Source organism: Lycorma delicatula, chromosome 7 (genome assembly GCF_047948215.1).
Source record: "Lycorma delicatula isolate Av1 chromosome 7, ASM4794821v1, whole genome shotgun sequence".
Lineage (NCBI taxonomy): Eukaryota > Metazoa > Arthropoda > Insecta > Hemiptera > Fulgoridae > Lycorma > Lycorma delicatula.
Genome location: NC_134461.1, coordinates 128,415,901 through 128,441,946, shown reverse-complemented (window position 1 = coordinate 128,441,946; position 26,046 = coordinate 128,415,901). Strand labels below are relative to the sequence as shown.

The 26,046-nt window shown below is 31.9% G+C and overlaps 2 protein-coding genes across 2 annotated transcripts in view; one reads left to right on the top strand and one right to left on the bottom strand.

Moving 5' to 3' along the window:
• Positions 1-1,843, bottom strand: part of Kyat (Kynurenine aminotransferase) — a 363,126-nt gene extending 361,283 nt beyond the window's left edge. The window contains exon 1 of the mRNA XM_075370234.1: positions 1,655-1,843. Within this exon, the coding sequence (XP_075226349.1) occupies positions 1,655-1,807 (153 nt within the window). The 5' untranslated portion in view covers positions 1,808-1,843. The remainder of the gene's footprint in view (positions 1-1,654) is intronic.
• The window catches only part of Teh1 (tipE homolog 1 phospholipid transfer protein), a 256,889-nt gene that overhangs the window by 214,383 nt on the left and 16,460 nt on the right, over positions 1-26,046 (top strand). The gene's annotated exons all lie outside the window — the stretch shown is intronic.

Here is a 26,046-nt window from a genome sequence, read left to right as displayed (position 1 = left end):
AACGGGGGATCCACAACAAATATGTTTTTCCATAACATAAAAATAAGACGTTTTAAAACAGTAATTAAAAGCGAAACCGGTTGCGCAACGAAATATTTAGACGTAAACAATATAGAAGATATAGAAGAATCGTTAAAAAAAGAAAGAACAATTTTACCAAAGATTTAAATACCTACAAAAGAAAACGAAAACCTCCAGAATAAAGAATAATTGCAAAAACATACGAAAAAACCGAAAAAGATTCTGATTTGATATGAAATAAACAAACAACTTTCAAGAATGAACAAAAATTTATGGTACAATATTCAAATTTTTTTAAAAACAGAAAATTGAATTAACTTGCTTCTCAGAAATTACTTGCAAGAAAAGTATAAAGATGAAAAGGAAATCAATTATATTGAAATGTTTAGGGATAAATTGAAAATTTTTAAAATTTTTAAGGCAAAATAAAAAGAAACCACGGTTTAAGATCCAGCGGTCGGAGAAAAACCCAAGAGAAAAATGATGGAAGGAATAACAAAAAAAACAAAAATGTCAGAATAAAGAAAAATAAAATAGCAAAGTTCATAGTGGAGAAAATCGAAAATATAAATAAAATAAAATACTGATAACAAATAATCGCTATATTATTTTCTTAGATTTCAAGGTTTGATCATTTTTTATGTTCAATTAATTTTTATTGGTTAAAAGTTCTCGGCGATTGAAATTAAATGTTGTGTAACAATGATAATAATAATAATAACAATCTTGAAAGTATTTTTGTATCTTTTAGATTATATTGACTAAAAGATATTTTTACAATTTTATAACAGAATGTCCAAATTATCGCTGAATTTCCCCTTCAAAAAAATTATTTTTTAAAGTTTTTTTTAAAGTTATTTTTTAGTTACGTTTTAATTTAAGATTCCCAAAACTTAAATTTATTACGTAATTTATTCTAAGCGATAGCATTTTTATTAAGCTAAATAATATAATCCTTTTTTAATCAATAATTGTATGAATTGGGTTTTTCTTTTGAAGTGTTTTAATCAACAATTATTAAAAAATTTTATCGGGCTACATTTTTATCAAATTTTGTCAACGAAACTTGTTTTAAATTATTTTTGTAAATCCAGAAAATATATTTTCATAACTGAAAAAAAATTGTTAAAAAAATAGATAAAATTATTTATTTTCATTCCTATAATCATTAGATCTATATGTACATTTATAACCAATGACTACACGCATTCACTCTTCCGTATCTCAGATTGCACTTAACATTTAACGCCTACACAGATTACTTCAATAACTATCTAACCAGAATAAGAAAGCCGATAAAAATTAAACAAATGACAACAGAGATTCACTCTTCCGTATCAGATTACACCTAACATTCACCGCCCTTAAAAATACACCAATTTTTTGTCGAATCATGCTGTGGTTGATTTTATAAATGCTGTGTATTGATTTTGTAAACATAATGCATCCATTCAGCAGAAAATATTAATTATTAAAATATTAAATAGGCATAATTTTATATTCAATATATTATTATTATTATATATATATAGATTGCACGAAATTAGCTATATGCGTAATAAAAAGTATGCTTTAAAATATTATACAATGATTATACCATATTTATACATGAGAAATACAAAAGTTTACTTACATACGAAATGATTGAATTACTCTTCAATATAATAAAGATAATGTACTGAACGTACAAACTGAAAGATAAATATAGTAGTAACACCAGTAATTCCACGTACACCAAACAACAATTAGAAATGTATTTAATGAAAAATGAAGCACAACCGAGCATCAAAGCCACGTACAAACTGACTATCACTCGCACAAATTCGGCTCTTCCGAATTCACCCGAATGAACGTATTGAAAGCGTTACGGATAACTCTCTTATACACAACGCCAGCAAACTGTTTCCCCCTCCCTCGGCTAACCTCGGCTTCCCCGAATCTACCCGAATGAACGTTTTACCCTGAAGCTTGCCAGATCAGTCTTACACACTACCAAGCAGTTGTCTCCGCGCTGGGAGACAATAAACTCAGCTCGCCCGACTTTATACGAATGAGCGTTTCACTTCGGAGCCTGTCAGAAAGTCAAGACAAGTTGCTTTATAGATACAGAATATTTATATACATATTTTTTTTTATTTATATACACGTGTATGATATGATGTATATTTTTCTTAATATATATAATAAACCATTAAACAGATAACTCAGGAGAATTGAATATGTAAAAAAAAAATCGATTTTTTTAATTTTATTTAGTAATTGCAAGCAAGCCTTCTAATATATTTTTCCCACATACAAAGCTTCTTTTGATCCAGATAACCAACAAGAAAAACTTGGCGTAGATAATTTCACATGAGAACTGTTTTTTGTGTAATTTAAAAAACTCAATAAAAAAACATCTGAATTTTCTGCATCCGATTCAATGATGACAAATTTATTCAAATAACTTTTATCAGTTCCTTCTGAATAGTAAATAATTTTTATTTAGGTTTTTTTTTTTATAATTAGTACCTTAACCCGCCGGGTCAGTTTAGTGGTTAAACCGAACCGCAAAATCAGCTGTTTTTCGAAGTCGATAGTTCTAATGTTCGAGTCCTTGTAAGGCTTTTATATGGATTTAAATATTAGATAGTGGATGCAGAGTTTCTTAGGCGGTAGGGTTTCAATTAACTGCACGTCTCAGGAGTGGTCGGTCTGAATCTGTTTCAGGACATCATGTTTGCCGGTACATTTACTCTTACAATGCATTACATCTGTAGCTAAGGCGGCGGTCTGGCTAGCCGTAATAGTAATTGCATTTGCCTACATACATATACTCAGGCCCGGTAATAGCTGGAAAACTGGTCGGAGAAATATATATGTAATTATATCATGAATTTACATTAGCATTACTTCTTGTATTTATATTTTAAATATTAATATAAATTTTAATCGCATCTGTTTTTTATTTTATAATTAATTGTGTATTTTGTGATATACTGTGTAATCAATTATCAAGGTTTTATATGGTTACCGTTGATTCTCCAAAAAAAACCATTGGGCAGTTCTTTTGCTTTCCTTCGAATAGATCACCTACTCATTTTCTAACTGTAAATATATTTCGTTGAAATTAATTTATTATAAAATAGCACGAATGTGTTTTCTGGCCTCAACTCCTAGTTTAATTCGAAAAGTCACTCGTTAAAAGTAACAGTTTCAAAAAAAATTCCAGTTACGACTTGTAAACCTTTATGTAATATAAATCTAGACCGTTAAAAATAAAAAAAACCGGTAGAGAGTTGTATAACTTTTTTGATTATGAATTTTGACCTCGACAGCCTGTTACTTAGGAGGAAAATTAAATTGAACATTAACAAATATAAGTCTGTAAAAGAGTATTTAAAATACATTACTCTACTTTTTGTATAAAACCTGGAGATACCAGGAACCGTAGTGATCGTATCTCCTTATTCCCTTCACGGAAAGTAACCAAAATTAAATGGCTTGAATGACCCATATTTAGATGTTATCGTAAAAAATTTCATAAAAATTGGTTTATCAAATTTGAAGATGTCAAGGAAAATTACATCTGACGAAAAAATTAACTTATTAAACCTCAGCCCTTAAAAAATTCGCCTAAATACATAACCAAAGTTATAAAAATGAAACGTGCTCCGGAACCTCCGATACATTCAGACATGCTGTTCGTCTGTGAGGTGTGAGGCGGGATCTGGTTCCCAGATCCGGACAAGTATCCAGTACGCGATCATGCGGTGGTGGGGTGGTGAGCTGTGTGCGGTATATAAGACCGCACTTGTGGACCGTCGACCAGTCTGTTGTATGAATTTCCCCGGTCATAATTACCTCGGCCCTGGCAACCCAATCGATAACGGGCCCCCGGTGGACATCGATGATCAGATCGCGCTTGAGCACGACCGTAGATACGAATCGGCTACAGAACATCATCATATACGTGCAGCTGATCGATCTGCGATCGGGGATTTTGCTGGCGATTTCGCTAGGACTGGGAATTGGCACAGCCTTGTGGGCGCCGCTGGTCTTTCAATCAAATACGGAGTGGAATCCGTTACCGGCGTATTATATCCGCGAATGTCAGGCAGTGGTACAGCGGATACAGCTATGGCTGACGAACCTCCTGCAAAGGTAGCTAAGAAGGACGGCGCCGCCGCCGCGGCCCGCAACTCTGCGACCGGAGGTACGGACTTCATCCATCTGCCGGTCTCCAACTTCAAGACCGGCCGTCTGCGGTTCAATCATCACCGCTTCATGTGGACGTGCGGCTACCAGTTTAAACATCTGTCCGGCAAGACGCAATGGACGGAGGCCCGCGCGGCGGCCGCTAAACAGCCCGCCGTAGCGCCTACCTACAAGAGCGTCGGGTACGTGACCACACCGCTCGCCTACATTCCTGTGGACATCATACCGTGGTACCTGTCTCCGGCCGAATTTAACAACCTGCCTATAACGTCCGAGGTGAAACGTGTGCAGTGCAGTGTTAAACCGGTAGGCTTTCGTCTACCGTTCATTACAAACAGTGCGCAGTTAAGCAACGCTAACAGCGAACAATTTATGTTAGTCGGCGCCGCATACGGGCTTTGCAACAAGTATCAGGGCGTAAACTGTAAGTATACATACGCTTCCGACAATCCTATGGTACCCACAGACCTACATCTGCACAATCCGTGCGATGAGGTTACCAACTGGTACGGCAGTACAGCCACCGGCTCTGCCATAGATTATTCCTCGATTCCGTGCTCTTTTGGCAATCAGATACCCCTGCAGCAGTACTATGTACAGCATTATTATAATGAAACAGGGGCCGATACATTACCTGAAATTATGAAAGATATGCAGGTCTTTCCGATAACCAATTCCGCTACAGCGGAACCGTTATTGTATGAATACAGACCGCAGGTATGTGTACTTAAACCTATGAAACCTTACCCTCCGCTAAAATCTTATAATACTAAATTAGGATACGGGATTAAGAATTTCTGTATTTCTGAACTTTTATTTGACGCCGGTGTGAAAACCGGTATTAAATTGCTAAGCGTACGGTGAAATGTGGGATTTGAGGCAGAAATAACCAAAAAGATAAAAAAATAACACCAAACACCATCAGAAAGTACCTTAGCTACCTAAGGGGTATAAAATATGGTGAAAAAATTAACCTTAGCTTTAAGTAAAAGTTTTAGGCAACTCTTAAGGTCTGAATTTTCCCTGACACCTTATAACCAAAATTAAACGGTGCGAATACCCCGATATACAAATATTGCATGCCAAATCGGTCTATCCATTCGGAAAATATAAAAAAAAGGCCAACATACGTATATAAGCGTATACGTATATACATAAACACTTCTGAAATTTTTCACTACTAAAATTATTTTCTAATTTGACGGAGTCATGAAAAGTCAAATCCTCACAAACTCCGACGTGTAAAATTTGACCCGATCAACACACTTTCCCTTCCTTGCTATAGAGCGGGGAAAGCAAAACTTATAATTTAGTGTATGAATAAATTATCTTCCTCTTCTGCCTTCGCGGATTAGACCGTGCAACTTGTTCCAGCACCCATCTTTTCTATGGCCTTCCGATTTTTCTCCTTCCGCTGGATTTATATTTTAAGCTAAGACCGGTAAACGTTTTTCTGACATCCTATTAAGAAATACGTTCCACTTAAGTCTATATTCCTTAACTCTTTCATCGAGGAGAAATATCTGCAACTCTATTCGGATATATTTGTTTCTCGATGTATCAAATCGACTGTACCCCTTTAACGATCGAAAGAATTTCATTTCCGTCGTCTGTATAACTCGTTCATCTTTCTTTTTATTCACAGAAGCCTCGCTACCATATATCAATGTAGGAACTGCCACCGTTTTATACAATTTCAGTTTAGTGTCTTGTCTTATTTCACAGCGTCCTGCAAATCGTTCCACAAATTAAGTGACATAACGCAATTTTATATTTAATGTCCAGATCACCTTTATAGGAAACATCGAAACCCAAGTAATTAAAGCGACTAAGCTATTCAAATACTTCATTATTTCCCTTTAAAAGCTATAACTTTAGTTTTGGCAGCAGATATCACCAAATTTGCCAAGTAAATGTTAAACCCTGTTTAGGAAAAATATCTTATCATATACTAAATCATTTAAATTTGATAGCAAATTTTAATAGACCATTTTTTTAGGGTTGAAAAAATTTTAATAAATTTTAATGGAAACAAAGTTACTCTACTCGGTATCCAAATCAATTTTGCACCTCGCAAATAAATTGAAATCAAATAGATCTCCTGAATTGTTACAAATGTATTAATTTATTATTTTTATTCTATTTAATTTTATATTTTTAATTATTTTCAGTAGAAAATTTAACACGACTTAGTTGTGGTTGTAAATTTGTTAGATAGCCAATAATAGAAGGATGTCAATGTCATTATACTTCCTGTTTGTCATTAAACCGGACAGTTCACATCTGGTCCCCGTCCCGTGATTCGAGTTTAAAAGCGCACTAATAGAACTAACAGTAATTATTTCACCTTAATTTATAACAACCGTTCTCCGCATTTTGATGGTATATAATTAATAGATGGTTAAGCAAAATTTCTCAGTATCAATTTGTAATTATTAACTAATATTAATGAAATACATAGTACAATTTTTAGAAAGTGATTAAAAATTAATTTACTGAATAATTCAAATAGTTTAAAGTTTTTATCGGGAAATATCTAAAGATTATCATATAATGATTTACGGTCTTTGTCCATCACCTAAGTACAGTATCACAACTTATAAATTACTTGGACAAAATTAAAACCTGTCTTTTTTATCAATTAAATATCTGAATTCAATATCTACAATTAGCTTAATCATATTTTATAACAATAAGATTTCTTTCAAATTTCTAACCATTATTTTTTTTTTAAAAAAAGCCAAAATTTAAACGATGAAAAATTTTCAAAATTATTAAATATGCATAATGCTTTTCTCATTACGTTCGTTGTGAAATTTTAAATACTTAAAGCAGATATCATTTTTCTTTCTACGTATACTTAAATGAAAAAATCACAATCTGATTTGGGATTTAAATACTTTTCCCTGCTCCTGAAACTATCTGAGAGCATTTTTAAGTAATTTGCTTACAATGACAAACAAGATGATTTACTGACAAACGGTCAGGGAATTGCTAAAGGCTATCCCTGTAAATATTTTTTTTCTAGTTTCTGTTATTTATTGAAAAATAAAATAAATAATTTTGTTAATTTTTTGTATGTTTACTATTATATATTATCATAATTAATATATATTTCCTACGATCTTGTATTTAATTAAACGAAACATTTATATTATTATTTTTTTTTTTTTTAAGTTCGATTTCACCCTTTAGCATAGTTAGTAAGGTCATTTACCATTGCCTATTTGAATCAAAATTATACACTTATTTTCTTTAATATTTCCATAAAAATAGAATTTCGTTCGAAGTATTACATAAAAGTTTACAACGTGTTTTGATAATAACTCGAAGGTTAGGTGGGTTTCATCCATTCTCCGAGATAGCAACCAATCTCAAATATCATCGACCAGCCACCAATCCTAAGCCAAGAAATAGCCTCGTCGAGACATGCCACCTGCACGGTCACACCCTTTTTTCTTTTTTCTGTTTAGCCTCCGGAACCACCGCAAGGTATTACTTCAGAAGATGAATGAGGGTGGTTTGGTTTGGTCTGCTTTCATTTCTCCCGCCATTACACCATTCGGTCGCCCTAAAGCATAAGACCGAATGTCGGCTACTGAGCCTCGTAATAGTTTAGCGACCGGTGTCCTAAATAGCTCCTAGAGCTTACCTAACAGCGTGAACAGACTAAGCTCGGTACCGTACACCCCCGGCTTACGTGTTCCAACCGCTCACTTGTCATATATTTACTAAAATGGGTAGGCGCACTCCGTCAACGACTAAAAATATATATGACATCCATAAATTAAAACTTACTTTGTCTAGACAGAAATTCGCTGCCGCACCTAGGTCGCTGAATGCCGCGTAAGATATGTATGAATGTAAATGAAGTGTAGTCTTGCACAGTCTCAGGTCGACCATTTCTGAGACATGTGGTTAATTGAAACCCAACCGCCAAAGAACACCGGAATCTACGATATGTTATTCAAATCCGTATAAAAGTAACTGCCTTTTCTAGGATTTGAACTTTCGAACTCTCGACTTTGAAATATGCTGATTTACGATGACGAGTTCACTATTAGATCAACCGGGCGGATTAAACGGAGTCACGCCTACAACACACCCGTGATTAGAAAAATTTCTTATATTCAACAAAAATAATCAAAAAAAAAACAGCTACAAAAACCTTCAATATTCCAGCCATTTACGAACCTACATCCAGCAGAGCCAACTCAATCAATATACAGAAATTTATGTCACCTAATTGAATTCCTATAAATGATCGTTCAGTCACAAATCCCGAGAAAGTGGAACCGGATAAAATAACTGCAAATCCACATTCAGCGGAACCGGGAGAGCCCCGTATAGTAGATGTAAGAAAATGACCAGCAAATTGTCTTTAGTTTTCAATGTACACTCCTTCGTTTTGCAAAACAATAATTATAATATAACAATAATAATTACATTATATAAATTATATACATATATAAATAATCATTATTTTCTGAAAATTGAAATATTTCATTAACATACTTACCACTGTGCCAATTAATCTCAAAATAATAATAGTAAAAGCAAATGACGATACGGATCCCGCATCAACATGGTAACAGAGTAGCGTAGAAATGAACCAGCTGGTGCAACCTTGACCTTTGACCATATGACGTCACGGGTCACGACCCTAACCTCTGGCGTCATCGGTGGGGAGGTGTAAAATTCCCACCGAAGAAATGCTCCTGTCAAAAAAAAGCATATTAAAATATGCAGGTGCTGTTTTAAAATTTATTAACGGTCTTATAAGTATATTTATTTTATGTAACTTAGGTAATCCAGTAAGTTTTTGCGGTGATTGTATACGAATCTTGAATGATAATTTAATTTATCATAATTAAATATTTGTTTGTATTTACAAATTAAATCCTTTACGGTTTTTAAATATTTGTTTCTCGGATCTTTTATCATTTTAATTCTTTTATAATTATTATTTTGAGATTATCATTATTATATTTATAAAAACAATCTTCTTTTATTATAATTTATAGTTTGCTAATAAAATAGAATTTTCCATGTCGGGTTTTTTCAGATCTTGACTGTTCATGATTCCTTGTAACAAAAAACTACACAATTTAAACCGAAACATTCCAGAAGAATATATATACGTAACTACACATACTTTTGTGTATATGTTGGGCTGTTTTTTCTTAATATTTCCAGAATTAATGAACCAATTCGGATGATATTTCGAATGCGATATCTGTATATCAGACCTAGATGCCTCCATATGAGCACTGATACAGATCTTATGGACCCCGTATTTCAAAATTCTACTCAAAGGGTATATATTTTATATATAATTAAGGTCATTTTTGAAATAGTTTGTTTTATAAATAATCTAATGAACCTTAGGTAGCTAAAATACTATAAAATAGTGTGTAATCTTATTGACACCCCATAAAGAAGTGGGGGATAAAAAACTTTTTTCTTTTTTGTTGTTTTTGAACTGAAAGGTCACATTCTTGTACTAATTAGATGATTCAATTACAGTAGTATGTCATTTTTGGTTATACTGGGTGTTTGTTTTAAAACAAAACCGAAGCAAAATATTTTTTAGAAAAGTTAATACAATAATTTCGGATGAAGAGGTTGGTAGCACTACCTGTTGTTTTATAATCGGCTGATTTCTTTTTTGTGAAGGTATTTATTTTTGATTATCTAAGTTTTATATTATGAAGAAATGGGTTTGAACACGGAAGAAAAGATTATTATTGTGGAAAATTATCTAACAACTAAATCTTTTGTTTTGTGCCAAGAAACTTTTCAATTGTAGTTCACGGGTAAGAATGTACCAAATAAATCTTGAATTCATCGTCCGATAAATAAATATAGAGGGAACGATACTGTTTCCAAACAAACAGCCGGAAACGTTCAGTACTTAATGCCGAAACATTGGAAGATGTTAGGATAAGCTTTTTAAAATCAGCTGACAAATCATTACGAAATCTTGCGCAAGAAAAAGTAGCATTTCTATATAATATTTTTTAAAGATACTCGGCTACTTAACTTAAAGCCATACGGAATTCATGATTCACATGTATTACACCCGGTTGATTATACTGCTAGACAATTATTTAATCCATCCACTACCATCAATGATTTACTCGGTTTCCTCGGAAGACTATTAAAGTATTGGACGTATGTTTTAAAGATAAGACTTGATTTCATTCGAGCGGTTACTTTAATAGTCGGAATGATCGCTACTGGAGCTCCAAAACTCCTCACGTCATCCGTCCACGACCTCTACACCTCCACAAAATTTGTGTGCAATTTCCAAGCGAAGAATGGTTGGCCCCGTATTCTTTTAAAAACAATCTTAATGCAGACCTCTGCCAAGAAATTGTAACGAAATTTACTGAAAACTTAAAATTAAATGAGAAATAGATTCGTGGTTTCAACAAGATGGGGCCACACGTTGAACGGCAAGAGCAATAATGAACCCTTTGAGAAATTTCTTTGGTGAAAGAGTAATATCGACTGACTAATGGCCAGCTAGATCGCCTGATCTTTCTCCTGAAGATTTTTTCTCAGTGGATATCATAAAGTATTCAAAAATAATCTACTCACTAAGTCAACGTAATTCAAGAATTTCGAGAAATTGGAAGAGGTATACTTCGAAAGATTGCATGTAATATGAAAAATATTGATGAAAACGATGGACGATTTCAACATTTATTATAAAAATGTTTGATCTCAGTGTTGTTTTGCACAAATAATTGTAACATTTATAACTAATCGCATTAAATATATATATTTAATGCGATTAGATTTAAATATGTTTTTCTTTAAAACATATTTAAAAATATGTTTTAAAGAAAAACATATTTTTCTTTAAATTGGGTTGCGTTTTAAAACAAACACCTGTATATTCTGGTAATTATATTCAGCGGTGGGAGATAATATTCTTTTGACATTTTTGCCGTTATCGTTTCGGTTAATACCTTCAGACTGTATAAACAGATTTTTAAGAAATTTTGTAGCACTTCTGAATATGTTAAATATACTTCTAGAATGTTAGGCAACTCTTTTCTGGCTTTTTTCTGTAGTCGATTCTCTTATTTATATAACTTTTATAATTAATATTTTCAGTAATTTTACCTTGTACGATTGTAAATGTATCTGATTTAAATTTTATCGCTGATGTTCTCTGATATTCAACAACATTAATAAATAAAACGATCGATCAAATTTTATCATTCTATTAAGTTTTTTGTTATTGACTACGCGATGAGATCGACTAAACTCTATATAAATATTGCATCAATGTATTCTTAAAACCTGTATCCGAGTCGATGTAATTTTTCTTGATGTAAATAAATTCTCGCAATACCGGAAAATTCGCAGAAAATAAGTTATTATTTAATCTAAGCATCCTCTACCTCGTAGCGGTACAGTTCGCTTTACCCAATGTTACGCATTGTGTCTAGAACTTGACAGAACTGACGGAATTAACCATAAACTCTCTTAAACCACTTATGTCATACAGGTGTACCTACCGAACACGGCGCTATTAACTACAACTCTTATGTTTAATACGAAATAGAAATTGTAATTAATTTTACATGTCAACTTATTCATTTGTTGGTTGTACGTTATTTAACCTTCGTCTAATTTTTCAAATTTATTGCTTTAAAACCTCTTCTGTTATCTAATCATGTAACCGTGCATGCTCTAATATTCATGATTCACCGACCCGTTTCTTTCGGGTCGTTTCACTTAACTTTAAGTGAAACGCCGATTATCCGAACTGATCTTTACAAGGCCAAATCCGGATAATTAGAAAATTAAAAAAGGTTTATCATGCGTATAATTCTAAAGTTTAGAGCATCACACTTAATAGAAAAAAATAGAAAATAGAAAATGAATGTATTTCTGTAAAATTGTAAACCTACTCTTAACATAAATACAATGTAACATAAAACCGATACAGCAGTACGTTAAAAATCCAATGAGAAGAATTTACTAATAAAAGAATCAGAATTTACAAAAATTACGTGAAAGAAATTAGAATTTAGTACCATTGTTTGTAAAAAAGTTGCTTATAAAACGTATCAAAAAAATACTTATGGGGGAAAAGTTCAAAAAACTACTGAAAAGAGATTGAGTTAATATATGTTATAAAAAAATATGGAAAAATGACAAAAAATCGGAAAAAGTTTTACAGAACTTTAAACAGAATAAAACTTAGTCAACCAACAATCAAAACATACTTTTAAAAATACCTATTTTCTTCCTAAAACAATCTGTAATCTATCCTTTCTTTAATATGAATCTTCATTATTTAAAAAAATCTAAATTTAAAACCTAAAATATAAAGTGTTTTATGAACTGCTAGGTCAAGTAACAGTTTTAAACAAAGAATTTGGGTAGAGTTGAATTTTTTTGTCGTTCAATCCAGTCCAAAAAGATAGAAAAATTTTCATGAATTTTTTCGTGTGACGGCCCTGGATGCAAGTCATTATATCATACAGTTCGTGCTTGATAGATTAATGTGTTTCCAGCAATCATTTTAGAAATTAATTTTGTAATTATTTTAACACAGACCTAAATTTGCTTATGTTTTGTGCTAAACGAATTTCAAAAAACTCTTTAAAAATTAAGAACTACGAAAATATACTTCCTGCTGAAACAAAGCTTTATTTGAATTTTTTCAGATCTTTTAAATACCGTACTATTTTTTTTTTTTTTTAATTGCGTATTCGGATGTAAGCAGCCCAGATAGTTGGAAAATTAGCGTTCGGATACATTATATTCTAAGTATAGCTAAATATAAGTTTCCCTATCAGGATTTTTATTTTGGTCGTTTCATTATCAAACCTTACAAGAAATAAAAGATATCGTAAAAAAGTCTTCTTAGTTCAGGTAATTTGAAAATTTAATTACAAATATAGGAGAAAATAATCTTCAGATATATAATAATGATTACTAACTATATAATAATTGTTATATGCGTATGATTAATCATAAATTTTACCAGTTTATTTAAGCGATTATAAAAAAACAGAAAATTTAATATTTTTTTTTGGATTTATCAGTCAAGAATATATTCTGCCGTACATTTTTAAAAATTACTTTTAAGTTTCTATAAGAAATAAATAAATTGAAAAACAAGATTATACTAAAAAATCATATTTTGTTAAAATCTTATTTAGAATCATATATAGAAAACTGAAATTTAGCAAATACTATCCAGAACGATTTAATTTTCCGATATGAGACCACCGTATCCTTAAGGTTCCAAGAAGTCCTCCTGGAGTATAGCTAAAAATATTTAAATGGAAAGGGTAGGTAGGACTGTAAAAAATATTTTAAAAAGCGTTGAAAAACACACATTTTGAAGTAAAAAAAAATGCCGGGTTATTTCCTAACTGAATATTTAATTATTTAACACAACTAGTTTTAAAAGGGTATATCCAAAATCGTAATCTCATATCGAAAAATACAGGATGTCCCATATAAAACGCAACCCATCAATCACTAATCCATGAAATTTCAGAAGCCAAGCTTACTCCCCTACTCGTTACTGAAATGGACTCGTCCAACTTCTGAACATCGCGGCGACGCAGTAGAACACTACCGATAGTAACAACAATGCAATCATAACGTTCAGTGTATTGCTAGAGACATGATGGTGTTTTCGCTAGATGAAAGTGTTTTCATTGTCGAGACGTACTTCAGTACGAAATCAGCGGTTGCAGTGCAAGATTTGTTTCCTCATAAGTACCCAGATAAACCAGCCCCTAACAAAACATCAGTATTAAGGTCAGTTGCAAAATTTAGAGAGACCGGTTCTGTTAATAACAAGGAACACAAAAGATCTGCGTCAGTGTTGAATACAGATACAGTCGCTGAAATCAAAGACCGATTACTCGCTTCGCCAAATAAATCTATCAGACGTTTGTCTGCTGAAATTAATTTGTCTAAATCGACTATTCATCGGGCGACCAAACCATTACAACTACGACCTTATCGCATTCAAACGGTTCATCGACTTCTTGAGCCCGACAAAGAAAAACGGCTACAATATTGTCAACGGTTCCGTCGATTTCTGCGCGAGGGAATTAATGTTATGGATTCGTTATTTTTCATAGATGAAGCACGGTTTCATTTGGATGGCTAAGTAAACAGCCAAAACAGTAAAATTTGGAGCGCTGAAAATCCCCACGTTTATCACGAAAAACAATTACACCCGCAGAAGTCGGGCGTGTGGTGCGCGATATCGCGGAATAAAATAATAGGTCCTATTCTTTTCGAGTACACCATTAATGCAGAACGATATCAGGATATTTTATTTCAGTTCATCGCACTCTTGGAAGAAGAAGACAGACACTGCCGGCTACAACATGACGGTGCGACATCGCACTACGCAGGTTCAACTTCTGATTTCGTTGAGGAATTCTTTGGTAATCGTGTTATCGGTCGAGACTTAAGGCCACCAAGATCTCCAGGTTTGACTGTGGCGGATTTTTTTCTACGGGGTTAGTTCAAAGAAAAAGCCTACAGCAACAAACCACGAACACTTGAACGATTGAAAGTCAATATTGAACAAGCTGTATTAAATATCCAGCCACAAACTTTGAAAAAAGTTGCAAGAAACGCTGTAAAAAGAATTGAAGCTTGAATTCAAGAAGATGGCGGCCACTTCCAACATTTACTCTAAATGTAAGATAATGGATGGTAATAATAAAAATTATATTTACATTTACACACGCGTTTTTATTGTTTCAACACCTACCAATATAAGGTTGGGTTGCGTTTTATATGGGATACTCTGTATATAGTTTTTAGATAAATATGGAGCATTTGATAAATATTATTGTTCCTTTTTTAGAATTTTACTTGAGTAGTTATTTAGGAGGTTTTTTTTTTTTAATTAATTTTTGATATAGCTGCGATCGTCAAAAACGTTTTCAATTTTTTGCTGAAGATCAGTTATGAACACTGGTCTATAATAAACCGTACAATTTAGGTTTAAAATCTATTAATTTAAAAGGTAAAGATCTATTAGGTTTAAATCACGTTTAGTTGTCAAACTATTGGTCATAAACGACATATCCATGTTTTAGATAAATAATCGTCCATGCACCGGCGGATATTGATACCGGTCAGACATGGCATTTTCCCTCACGCTACAAATCATTCATCTTTATCCTTTAAAGAATGTCTAAGGGTAGATCCGGAGGTTAAAAAAAAATGAAAAAATGCAATTACTTTCAATATGGACTATTCCAATAAATAATTTTAAGCCCCCCAAAAACAGGAGGAAGAATGCGACTAGTACTTTAAATGTCAATTTTTTTTTTTTAACTTTAATTTTCTAGATGAATCTCTAACCATATCTAATATTAATGTAGACGAAGTGAAATTTTATTTTAATGGGAGAATCCTGTGGAACCCAACTTAAGAATTTAAAAAAAAATTTTTTTTTTTATTTTTTATATTTTATCTATTTTTCTAGTTGTGGATGTTAAAAATGTTATATTATCGAACAAGTGATCGAAATGTTTAAATAAAATTTTTAATTTTTTTTTAATGATTATATATTATTTATTTTAAGTACTATATTCTTTTGATCATGAAACATCATACGGTCAAAAGGTCAATTTGGGCCCAAAATCTTTCTTTAATAAGAATTTTTTTTTCAATTATATTTTTAATTGTGTGTAATTTTTAAGGTAAAAACGCAATTAGATTTAAAGGGTCAGATCTTACCAAACCTTTTTTCTGAATATCTTGATATTTTTCTCAATGGCGCTCTAAATTTTGCATAATCAGGCCATTAATATTTAAAACCCTTACTTCGTATTTAAATAAGATCAGTCAAGGGGAAAGCTGGAAAAGTTATTCATTTCTTTGCCGGTTTTTTCTTAGTTTTATTTGTTTGAATTTATGATAATCTCTCTCCCTCTCCCCGCAATCAATTTGTTACTGAGAGTACTTAATTTCATACACGTTTTTAACTCTAACTGTTCTTTGTGATTTAAAAAAAAATTTCTGTTGCTTATATGTGTAAAATAAATCAATATAATTATTACTTCTTAGCATGATTGCTATAGGAGGAAAGAGAAACTATTTTTTATATCAAGGAATATATTCTAGTTTTTATATCATACTTGAACAGTGATTAAATTTTTAATTAATTCTCTTAAATTTTCAAAATATTAAATTTAAAAATCTCCAATTGAAAAAAAAATATGTAAAACCGTTTTCATATAATAATAGTACTGCCAAAATTAAAGTTTCATAATTGCATAGGAAACTATGAAAACGATCGGATAACAATTTATTTTATTGTTGAAATACATATACAAACCAGCTATATTTCATCAAAGGTTGGGAAACAGATTATACCGCAGTACCGCAGCTTTTCATATTCTCATTCTACAACTCTGATGCGGTCAACATAGCAATTTAAATGTATTCTTGTATAAATATATATTGTTAAAATTTAAGCTCTAGTTTACGATACAGTTAGATAAATAGTTTATCCTATAAAATCTTATTTTTTATTAAAGTTAAATAAGCTTTTTTGCAGTACTATATATTTTTGAATTGGGATTTATTAAATAAAACTAGATAATTTATAATAATAAATTATTATTAGTACCACATCATTGCCCGCCCTGGACATACGTCCTGGGCTGGCAACGTCGTGGTACTTCCGTACCTTTACTTATGTCGGCCATCGGGGAAATGGTCTCAGGAGCTCCCTGTGGAGTACGGTATTGGCGATCCCGAACTGTCTGAGCTGGTTGCGGTTGTGCTTCTCGGATTCGCTGTTTGCAGCGGGGATGAGAGGCATGACCGTGATCTGTATGCCGACGCCGGACGAAGTGCTGACGGGGAGTGTCCACCCCTCTTCACGGTTGTGGAGCCGGGTTAAGGGTGGGCGGCTGTGAGCTTGCTCTGCCGAAGTCTTACGCCGTCCACCGGTTAGAGGCAGGCAATTGTTGTTACGACCAAGACCTAGGTAGGTCTTGATTAGATTGAGTTGGTGACGACACCTCTCTGAGCTGAGTTATGCTTAAATGCGGGTCTGGCTCCGGGAGAGGTGTATATAAAACCTTAGAAAAAAAATACACATATTTCTGTATTTGCTGAATGGGATGCAGAAAACTCAGTATTATTAAATGATTCATCTTCATTAATATTGTTTTTGTAAAAGAATATCTTTTAGTTTTTTTTTTTTTTTTTTAATTAAGTTGGTGGAAAGATTTTGTTAAATAATTTGCTAATTTATTGAAAATGAACCGAAGTATTTCGTTGCATCCCACAAAAACAATTTGTTGTTGTTTGGTTTGATAGAAGTGGATATTATTATTTTCTAGAATAAATGACTATTCTGTTTAGCAAAGTATAATTAAAAATCTCTTGAGAATTAAACAAGAATGAGAATAAAAAATCTGAAATAAAATGTAAGACGAAAAAGGTTTAATATAATATGAAACTCATTCTTTTCCCATCAAACAGATTCGTAAAATTCAACTTTTTAAAGCCAGATCTTCTTCTTTATCGACATATTATGCAAGTCTAATTTTTCTTTCGAATACGTTTTTTTTTTTAATTCTAATTGCACCATTAATCTGTTTAATTTTTCTTTTTCTTATAGTTTTTTTAATAATTATCTTTCGCGCTTATTGAGTTTCATTTATCAATTAATGCTTTCAGTCGCATTATTATTATGTTTCAATTAAAAGATAACAATAAATATAAATCTGTTAGCATTAATATTTTTTTTTTTTTTTGTATATTCTGCATAAACTTAATATAAATATCCCGATGTAAACTTACTTCTTTGTAAATGATTTTTTTGTGTATTTTTCAAGTCAGAGTAATTAATATTTTACAATGTTTAAAGTTATTAGATTATACTTCTTGATTTAAATTATAGAAAATATCTGAAAAAATTATGTAATAAATATTTTATATTAATTATTTGTATAAAAAATAATTATTTAAAAAATAACAATAATGACTTAAATAAATATCGAGTTGAATCAGATAAAAAAAAAAAGAAGAAAATCCTCTACTTTATTTCAATGCAGAGAGTGTAATTATGGCAAATTTACTGCCGGTTCACAGTAAGAAGATTTTTAGAAAAAGAAAATGAGAAACAAAGATTAAGTTTTGTGAAGATAAAAAAAAAAATAAGCTAACAAATTTACATCCATTTCTTTAGGCTTTGAATAAAAATGAACAATTAATTGAAAGAATAATAGAATTTTTGAAAAAAAAGAAATTTGAAATGTAGTACATATTTAGAAAAAGGTTATAAAGTTTTCTTCTATAAACTTATCATTTATAAATGTTAAAATCATTTAATTACTTTTTTTTAAAAATTAAAATCGTTAATTTAAACTTTGATATAATTAAGTGCAAATAAAATATTGATAACATTAATTTAAATTTTAGAAGGAAATATATGCTCGCTGCACATTGAGTAATATTTAAGCCTAATAAAACTTTTAATCGTAACTTTTTAATTTTTTTTTGTAAAGGTGTACAAACAAAATAAAAAAGTTATTATTATAGCAAATAATGTAAATTCTCATTATATCTCGGTCCTGTTACACAGATATTAAGAATTGTTTTTATAGAAAAAAGAAATTTTTAGAACAATGATAAGAAAAAAAGACAAAAATACTGCAATAAATTGTTATATCTGACCTTTTTTGTTACTTATTTTTCAAAAGAGAAGAAAAAATTATACTTTCTAGTGAATAACAAAATAAATTTAATCATAATTTCTTTTTATTAATTAATTCGATTAAGTAATTAAATTTCCCTAAATTAAAATTTGTATAAGGTTAAAACATGTAAAAGCGTATACGAGACGTGTTTTTAAAATAAGGTCCGTTTAGAATTTGACGTGATGTAAACAGATGGCGCTTGAGTAACTCAGTTATTTCAATTGTTAGCAACAATAGTTTAACAGTTTTGTTGTTTGTATTCATCCATTTATAATTATCGCAACAATTCGTGATCCCGCTGAGTGTTACGTACTAGAAGTAATCCTTTATTTTTGATGTGAAAAACAATTCTACACCTGAAATTCACGAGCAAATTTGTGCCATTTACGGGGCGAAAATGATAAATGACGCTACAGTATGATGGGGATGCCATTTATTTCGAGAAGAGCGAACAAACGTTCATGATGAAGGACTTAGCGTCCGGCAGTCGATGATAAAGGATTTAGTCGATTGAAAATGTTGACAAAAAATTCGAGAACACCGGCGATACACCCTGTCATAATTGTTTTTTCGTGTTTCACGATCTTTGATTCATAAAGTTTTGACTGAAAGATTGGAATATAAAAAACTGCGTGCCGGATGAGTTCCAAAGTAGTTAACTAATACACACAAAGAAAAATGTCTTGCCGTATAAATTTTTGGGGTTTTTTGAAAATAAAGGTACTGATCTCTATGTTAATAGAAATGTAACCTGGGTTTCTAATTCGAACATCGAGACAAAGTAGCGATGGCGGAATTCATCATCTCCTAGACCAAAGAAGTTCAAACGAGAACGTTCGATAAAGAAGCTTATGGCTACTGTTTTTTTTTTTTTTTTGAGAAAAGAGATAGCGGAACTACTGTGTCAGAGGTTTCGTATTGCGAAACATTAAAGAGCTTTAAAAAACTAACGACGCGGGATGCTAACCAAATCAAACAGTGAGTCCCTATAGAAAGATTTTGTTATAAAATCTTCAATCCTCCACCCTGTAGCCCTGACTTAACTCCCATCGGTTATTTTTTTCTTCGCCTTAAACGGTGGCTTGCATCACACAAATTTGACGATGACGATGGATTGAAAGACGGTGTTAGTGCGTTAATAAAATCACTGGCGAAGGAATTTCTTGAAGAATTCGGCGAAAAGCTGTGAAAAGTGTATCGAAGTTGAAGGTAGCTGTGTAGAAAATTATTAAATAAATTAAAATTTTATGGATAAGTAATAAAGTTCGTTTATATTTTTCAGTTTTTTTTTTGTTTTTTTTTTTCAAACGGATCTTACTTTAAAACCACATCTGATATTTATAAAAAATATATATTAAATTTATGTATACGGAGGTCCCGGGTTTTAATCTCAATCAGGTACGGCAACTCTTCATACGCTACCAATCTCCACCGGGCTAATGACCATAGTTGTTGATACCCGCTCATTCATAACAAAAAAAAAATGTTCGTTAACATTAAATTGAAATACAAATTTGATCGTTAACTCCAAATTAAGATCTCCCTCTACTAATGCATATATCTAAACAGTTATAATTAGATTCATTAAAATAAAACAAATTATTTTATTTCAATTAATTACATGTTTGGAATGTTTAATCGGTTACTATTTTACATTTTAATTTGTATATTAAAGTATTATGTTAAGGCGATGTATTATTCTATTTAAGCATACAAATTTTTATATCTCATTTATTTATTTAAAACTAATCTGCTTAGGTAGATGTGAAAGATTAATGTAAAAAACAGATGCTGCCAAAAATTTAAAAAAGAACTAATGTTTATACAGAATATTTTAGGAATATGATACTTGAATTTATTTGATTAAAAAAGGATTATTAATATTTAGTAAATTAATTTTAAAAAGTCTCTCTCTTCGGGCAAGATACAATTAAAAGATTTTTTTCATATATATCTTAACATCATTTGAAATTTTATTTTTCCACGATAGCAATTTTAAAGATAAGCATGTGAAAACATCGATATAAAAACACCTATCAAGTAAAAGACAAAAATTTGTTGTACGAAAGAACAGAAATCTCCTTATTTCAGAACAGTATATACCATAGAGTACAGAAATTATTCATTTGATTTCGTCTGTGCCTGCCGTTTTTATTACAAGAAAGAATTCAGAATGTATTACTTTATATTTCTTGAACTAAATAAAATTGCTTGTATGTTTATCGTATAAGTACCTCTTACATTTTCAGAATCCAGCTGATATAAGTTGATGTTTTATTTCAAGTATTTTTTTTTTATCTTATTCCTTTCTCTTCTCTTAATACAAAAATATACATATGGAAAATATAACAACCCTATTGTTTTCCCCTTGGAATTTCTCTACATACAATTTCTCTGCAAGACAAAATGAATTGAACCGGTATAAAAAGAGAAATATAATAACTACACGTCTTCAACAATAATTACATTTTGGTTTAAATTATAAATCTGTTGCATACATAGTTGCTGACTTCAGATCCGTGTTTTATTTTACCGAAAAAAAGGTTTTACATTAATATTTATTACATTTTTTCTTTTATTGCTGTTCGCAGAGTTTTAATTTCTTTGTGAATAAACCTTTGAATACTTATTACATTCTTTTAAAATTTTTCTTTTTCATTTTATTTCCGAACATAAGGAAGTTGAATTTAAATGATAAATAAATGACTAAATTTTTATACGTTATATATTCATATAAAACTGATGTTAATCAGCTTTTAGGCTGATTAACATCTAACATAAATAAACAGATTATAGTCCAAAAACGAGTATTTCTATTTTTAATACGGCCTTAAAAACATTAATCGTAGAAACTTTTGACTATAACCAAAAACTTTCAACGTTATTTCTAATAATATTCAGCAGGAACAGTGATGATGAAAGGTAATTTAACAGAGCGCAAATGATTTTTTAGCGTTGCAATATACTTCTACTGTATTCTACCTGAAACTAAAATGTACAAATTGTAACCGTTAAAAATTCTTTCTATATCTTTATATAAACCTTACAGAAAGGAATCTTACAACTCGTGATTTTCATCAGAAGAATCCGGAAGTCTCCATCGCTATGATGTGTTTCAGAATATTTTTGCCGATAACTTTCAAGTCGTGACAACACCGGAGTTAATCCTTTAGAAAAATAAGGTTGATTTCGTATCATTATTTTACTAGACATTTAACTCGAAGTTGCCGTGAAATGAAGTTTCCTATCAAATTCTATTAAATTGCATTTGTCCGCTCTGTAGTTTATTCCTTTATGTTGTAGTACTAAACCTTCATATCGACTAAACAATAATCGCCGGCATTAAGTGTCCAGCTCATATTTTCCCCAACATTTTTACCTCTCTAGTTGCAAAGAGATAATCCCTAGTGTTACCGCTGATTAGAGATCAAACGCTTACTTCTGTATCTTCTACCTTAAGTAGGAATCCTCGATCGCTCTGTACGTGTCGATGAACATAAAAGATAATCTTCTCCAGGCATGTGTGCATGTTTTATTACCGGGTGAGCCATATACGAGTAAAACCGGTCTCAGCCGTCTCACACAGTATCTTCTGACATATGCTGTGTCAGAAGATGGTATGTTTGTCCCGCACGCGTATTAGTTGAAGGTCATTGATACTCATAAGACTTTAGCCTTCCCCTCCCTTTCAGCGAGTTTATAGTGTTTGTACGTCACAGTTTATTTAACTGAGCAGCGTGTTTTCATTGTGGAGGAATATATTCCCGCGATTTAAATAAATTTGGGTCGTGGTTGGTTTCAAGGGACGTATCTTGTGCAGCATGTTCCTGTAAAATCAAAAATTCAAGATTTAGTGAAAAAGTGGCGAACATCCAACCGGCTCTGTTTTACCGATGCGAAGAGAGTGAAACAGACAACTGTCCGAACTCTGGAATTTGCCGCTGATATAGCGAATCGTATTGGAAGCATCTTCACAAGTCAACACGACGGTTAGCCCAACAAACAGGAGTTTCTCGAACATTTACTTCACGGTTTACAAATGAAAGCCGATCGTTTGATTCTTGTGCACGAATTAAAACATCATAAGGATAAAAGAGTAAATTAAAGCCAGTGGCTCTTACAGAATATTAGCGAAGAATTCCTTGATCCTTTTCTCTTCATTTTAACAAATGAAGCGTAGTTCCATCCATCAGGCTACGTTAATTCTCAGAATACGCGACAATGGACTATACAAAACCCAAATTAAACCCTTCAGAAACGACTTCATGATTTAAAAATTGTAGAATTTCTGGATCCCGGGTCACCGGGTTCGATGATCCGGCTTTGAAGAGGTAGTTAATACAGTCTATTTACGATTGTACGAAGAATTTACGCATAGCTTTACTCCAAAAACTTTCTTACGGATACTTCCAACAACACAGAGCGACTTGCCACATTTCCGATCTCTCACTCAAATCCACCGTGATTTCAAGAAGAGTAGAACAATCAGTAACGACTTGTGGCCAACTCAATTTCCAGACTTATCGCCGCGCAGTTTTTACTTCTTGGGCAATCTGAAAGGGAGTTTCTAGAAGAACAACCCACAGGCGATGGAAAAGTTGAAAGACAACATACGTCTTTATTGTTTCGGTTCCGCCTGGCAGCTGATAAGCTGTGCATCGGTGGGGAGGTCCAGTCGAACGAATATATGATGTTCGACTGCCCAGCTCTTGGGGGGACCAGAACTCAGGCTACCCTGGAACTTAGAGGTCAAGGGGAAAATTGGCCACTCATAAGCGGCGACTCAATGTGGCGTGAGCCGCAATGTCAGACCGTGTGAGTGTTCCTTGAAGCCGTTGCTTTGTTCAACCGGCATCAGTAGTTTATTTAAGGGAAAGAGGCTTACCTCGCTGCAGCGGGAAGCTACCCGAGATTTATGGCTGGCCATCAGCCAATTAAAGCTCCAAGCGCTTTCATATATTGGTGGACAGATACTTTCTGGCACTCAGCGACCTAGGCGTGGCAGCGAATTGCTGTCTTGACGAGATAAATTTAATTTATTGAATGTCGTATATATTTTAATAGTTGACGGGGTGCGCTTACCCACTTTAGAATATATGACAAGTGGACGGTGGGACACGATGCAAGTGATGTGTTGCACCATGCTTAGTTCTCTCATGCAATTAGGTTAGCTCTAGGAGCTAGTTAGGACACTGGTCGCTAAACTGATTCAAGGCTCAGTAGCCGTTTGTGGCACAGATATTCGGTCTTATGCTTTAGGGCGACCGAGTGGAGTGGTGGTGAGAGAAATGCCAAGCAAACCAAGAGATTGCCAGGATTCCAATTTTTCTGAACTTCATTCGCTGCGTTGAACTTTGTATAGCGGTTGGTGGTGAGCATTTTGAACAGAGACTTTAAAATAAGATGCAATATTGTAAACATTTGCTCTGTATTCGAGATTCAATAAACGTAAATAATTTTATATTACTTTTTGTTTTTCATTTTAAATTTTTATTTCCTGAAACCGATTTTATTTGGCCCCGATTTTATTTGGGCTCTGTATAATTCAATTCGTATTTAATCAACGTGAAATAATTTAATCCGATTATTTAATTATTGTGTCTCTATACAAACATATTACTAAATTTTATAAACCAAATACATATACGTTTTTATCTATTTAAAAAAAAGGGAAGAAATTGGATAACATTCTCAGGAAAGTTACTTGACCCATGATGACCGTAATTTTCCACTTTCTTGACAGATTTTAACCAAATTTAAATAGAATCAATGACCCATATTCAGAAATTAGTGTACAAGATATCATAGAAATCGGTTAATCCATAAGCGTCCATCAACATTTCGGTTAATCCATCGTTAAACAATCATTAATCATTTCATTAAATTTACCCAGTACACTTCACTATTACTTAAACATTATTTTTCAACCAATACCTTTTTTTGAACCAGAACTTATAACAATATTAACAACAGGGACACTACTTGTAACTGTGAACTAGCTATGAGTGGAAGATTGAACAAAATTTTGATACGGTATAAGTGAAACGTCGCTATTGCGGTTTGTCCGCTGTAGCTCTCTATCAAGTGTGTCGAAACCGGTGCATAAATTTTGCTGACGGTTCGTCCGGACTGTAAAGAGTATAATCTCCTGCTATAAAAATCCAATACATCATTAATCGGCATTATAATCGGCGAAGCTTCCTAAGAATTTTAGCTAATTTTATTAGTATTATAAATCATATTCCTACATTAGTTTTTTTTTTTACTCTACTTCTGTACAATGTTATCAAGCAGACCAATATTATCAACGCGTATATTAAAATATTTTCAGTAAAACGTATTATCAGTAAATAATTGACCATCCGTTTTTAATGATATTCGTCCGGGTCTTGTTTACTGATTTTATTAGTGGGTGCCTATTAAATCTATACACCAATACAGAGAAATTATCAATCAAGAATTTTGTCAATCCTTTTTACTTCAAAAACAAAGATTATCAACCGGTATATTTAAAATCTAAATATCCCTAAAACCAATAGGTTGACATGTTACTATAAAAAATAATTATAATAAAAAATGAATAAGATCGAATTGTTCTTTTTTTTATCAAATATAAGAATAAATTAAGTTTTATCTCGAATTTTTCCTAGATTCTTCCATTCTGCGCTAAATCAAAAAAAGGCATTTTATTTTAACTTTCGCATCCAAGATGGTTTAAATGAAAGATTAACTGGATTAAAACTTAAAACCCATAAACAATTATTTTTACGGTTTTTTTTTTAACTAAAATGACATTAAAAAATTTCAAACGAAACCATTCAAAAACTATTCCCTCGGTGTATAAAATTTGCACATTTTAAAAATATTTTATTAATGATTAATTTTATGAAGAAAAAACAAAACAAATAAGTATATCCATTAATTTGAAAACAAGAAATAGTTGCGATGTAATAAAAATATTTTTTTTTAAAAATCGATGTACAAAATATATAGCCTGTCATTAGTTATCGATTATTCGAAGTAAATTGTTACTCAACAGTTCAGAACTGATAAAGAAATGTCAAGTTAATATTTTGAACTAAAGCAATGTAGATTAAACAGA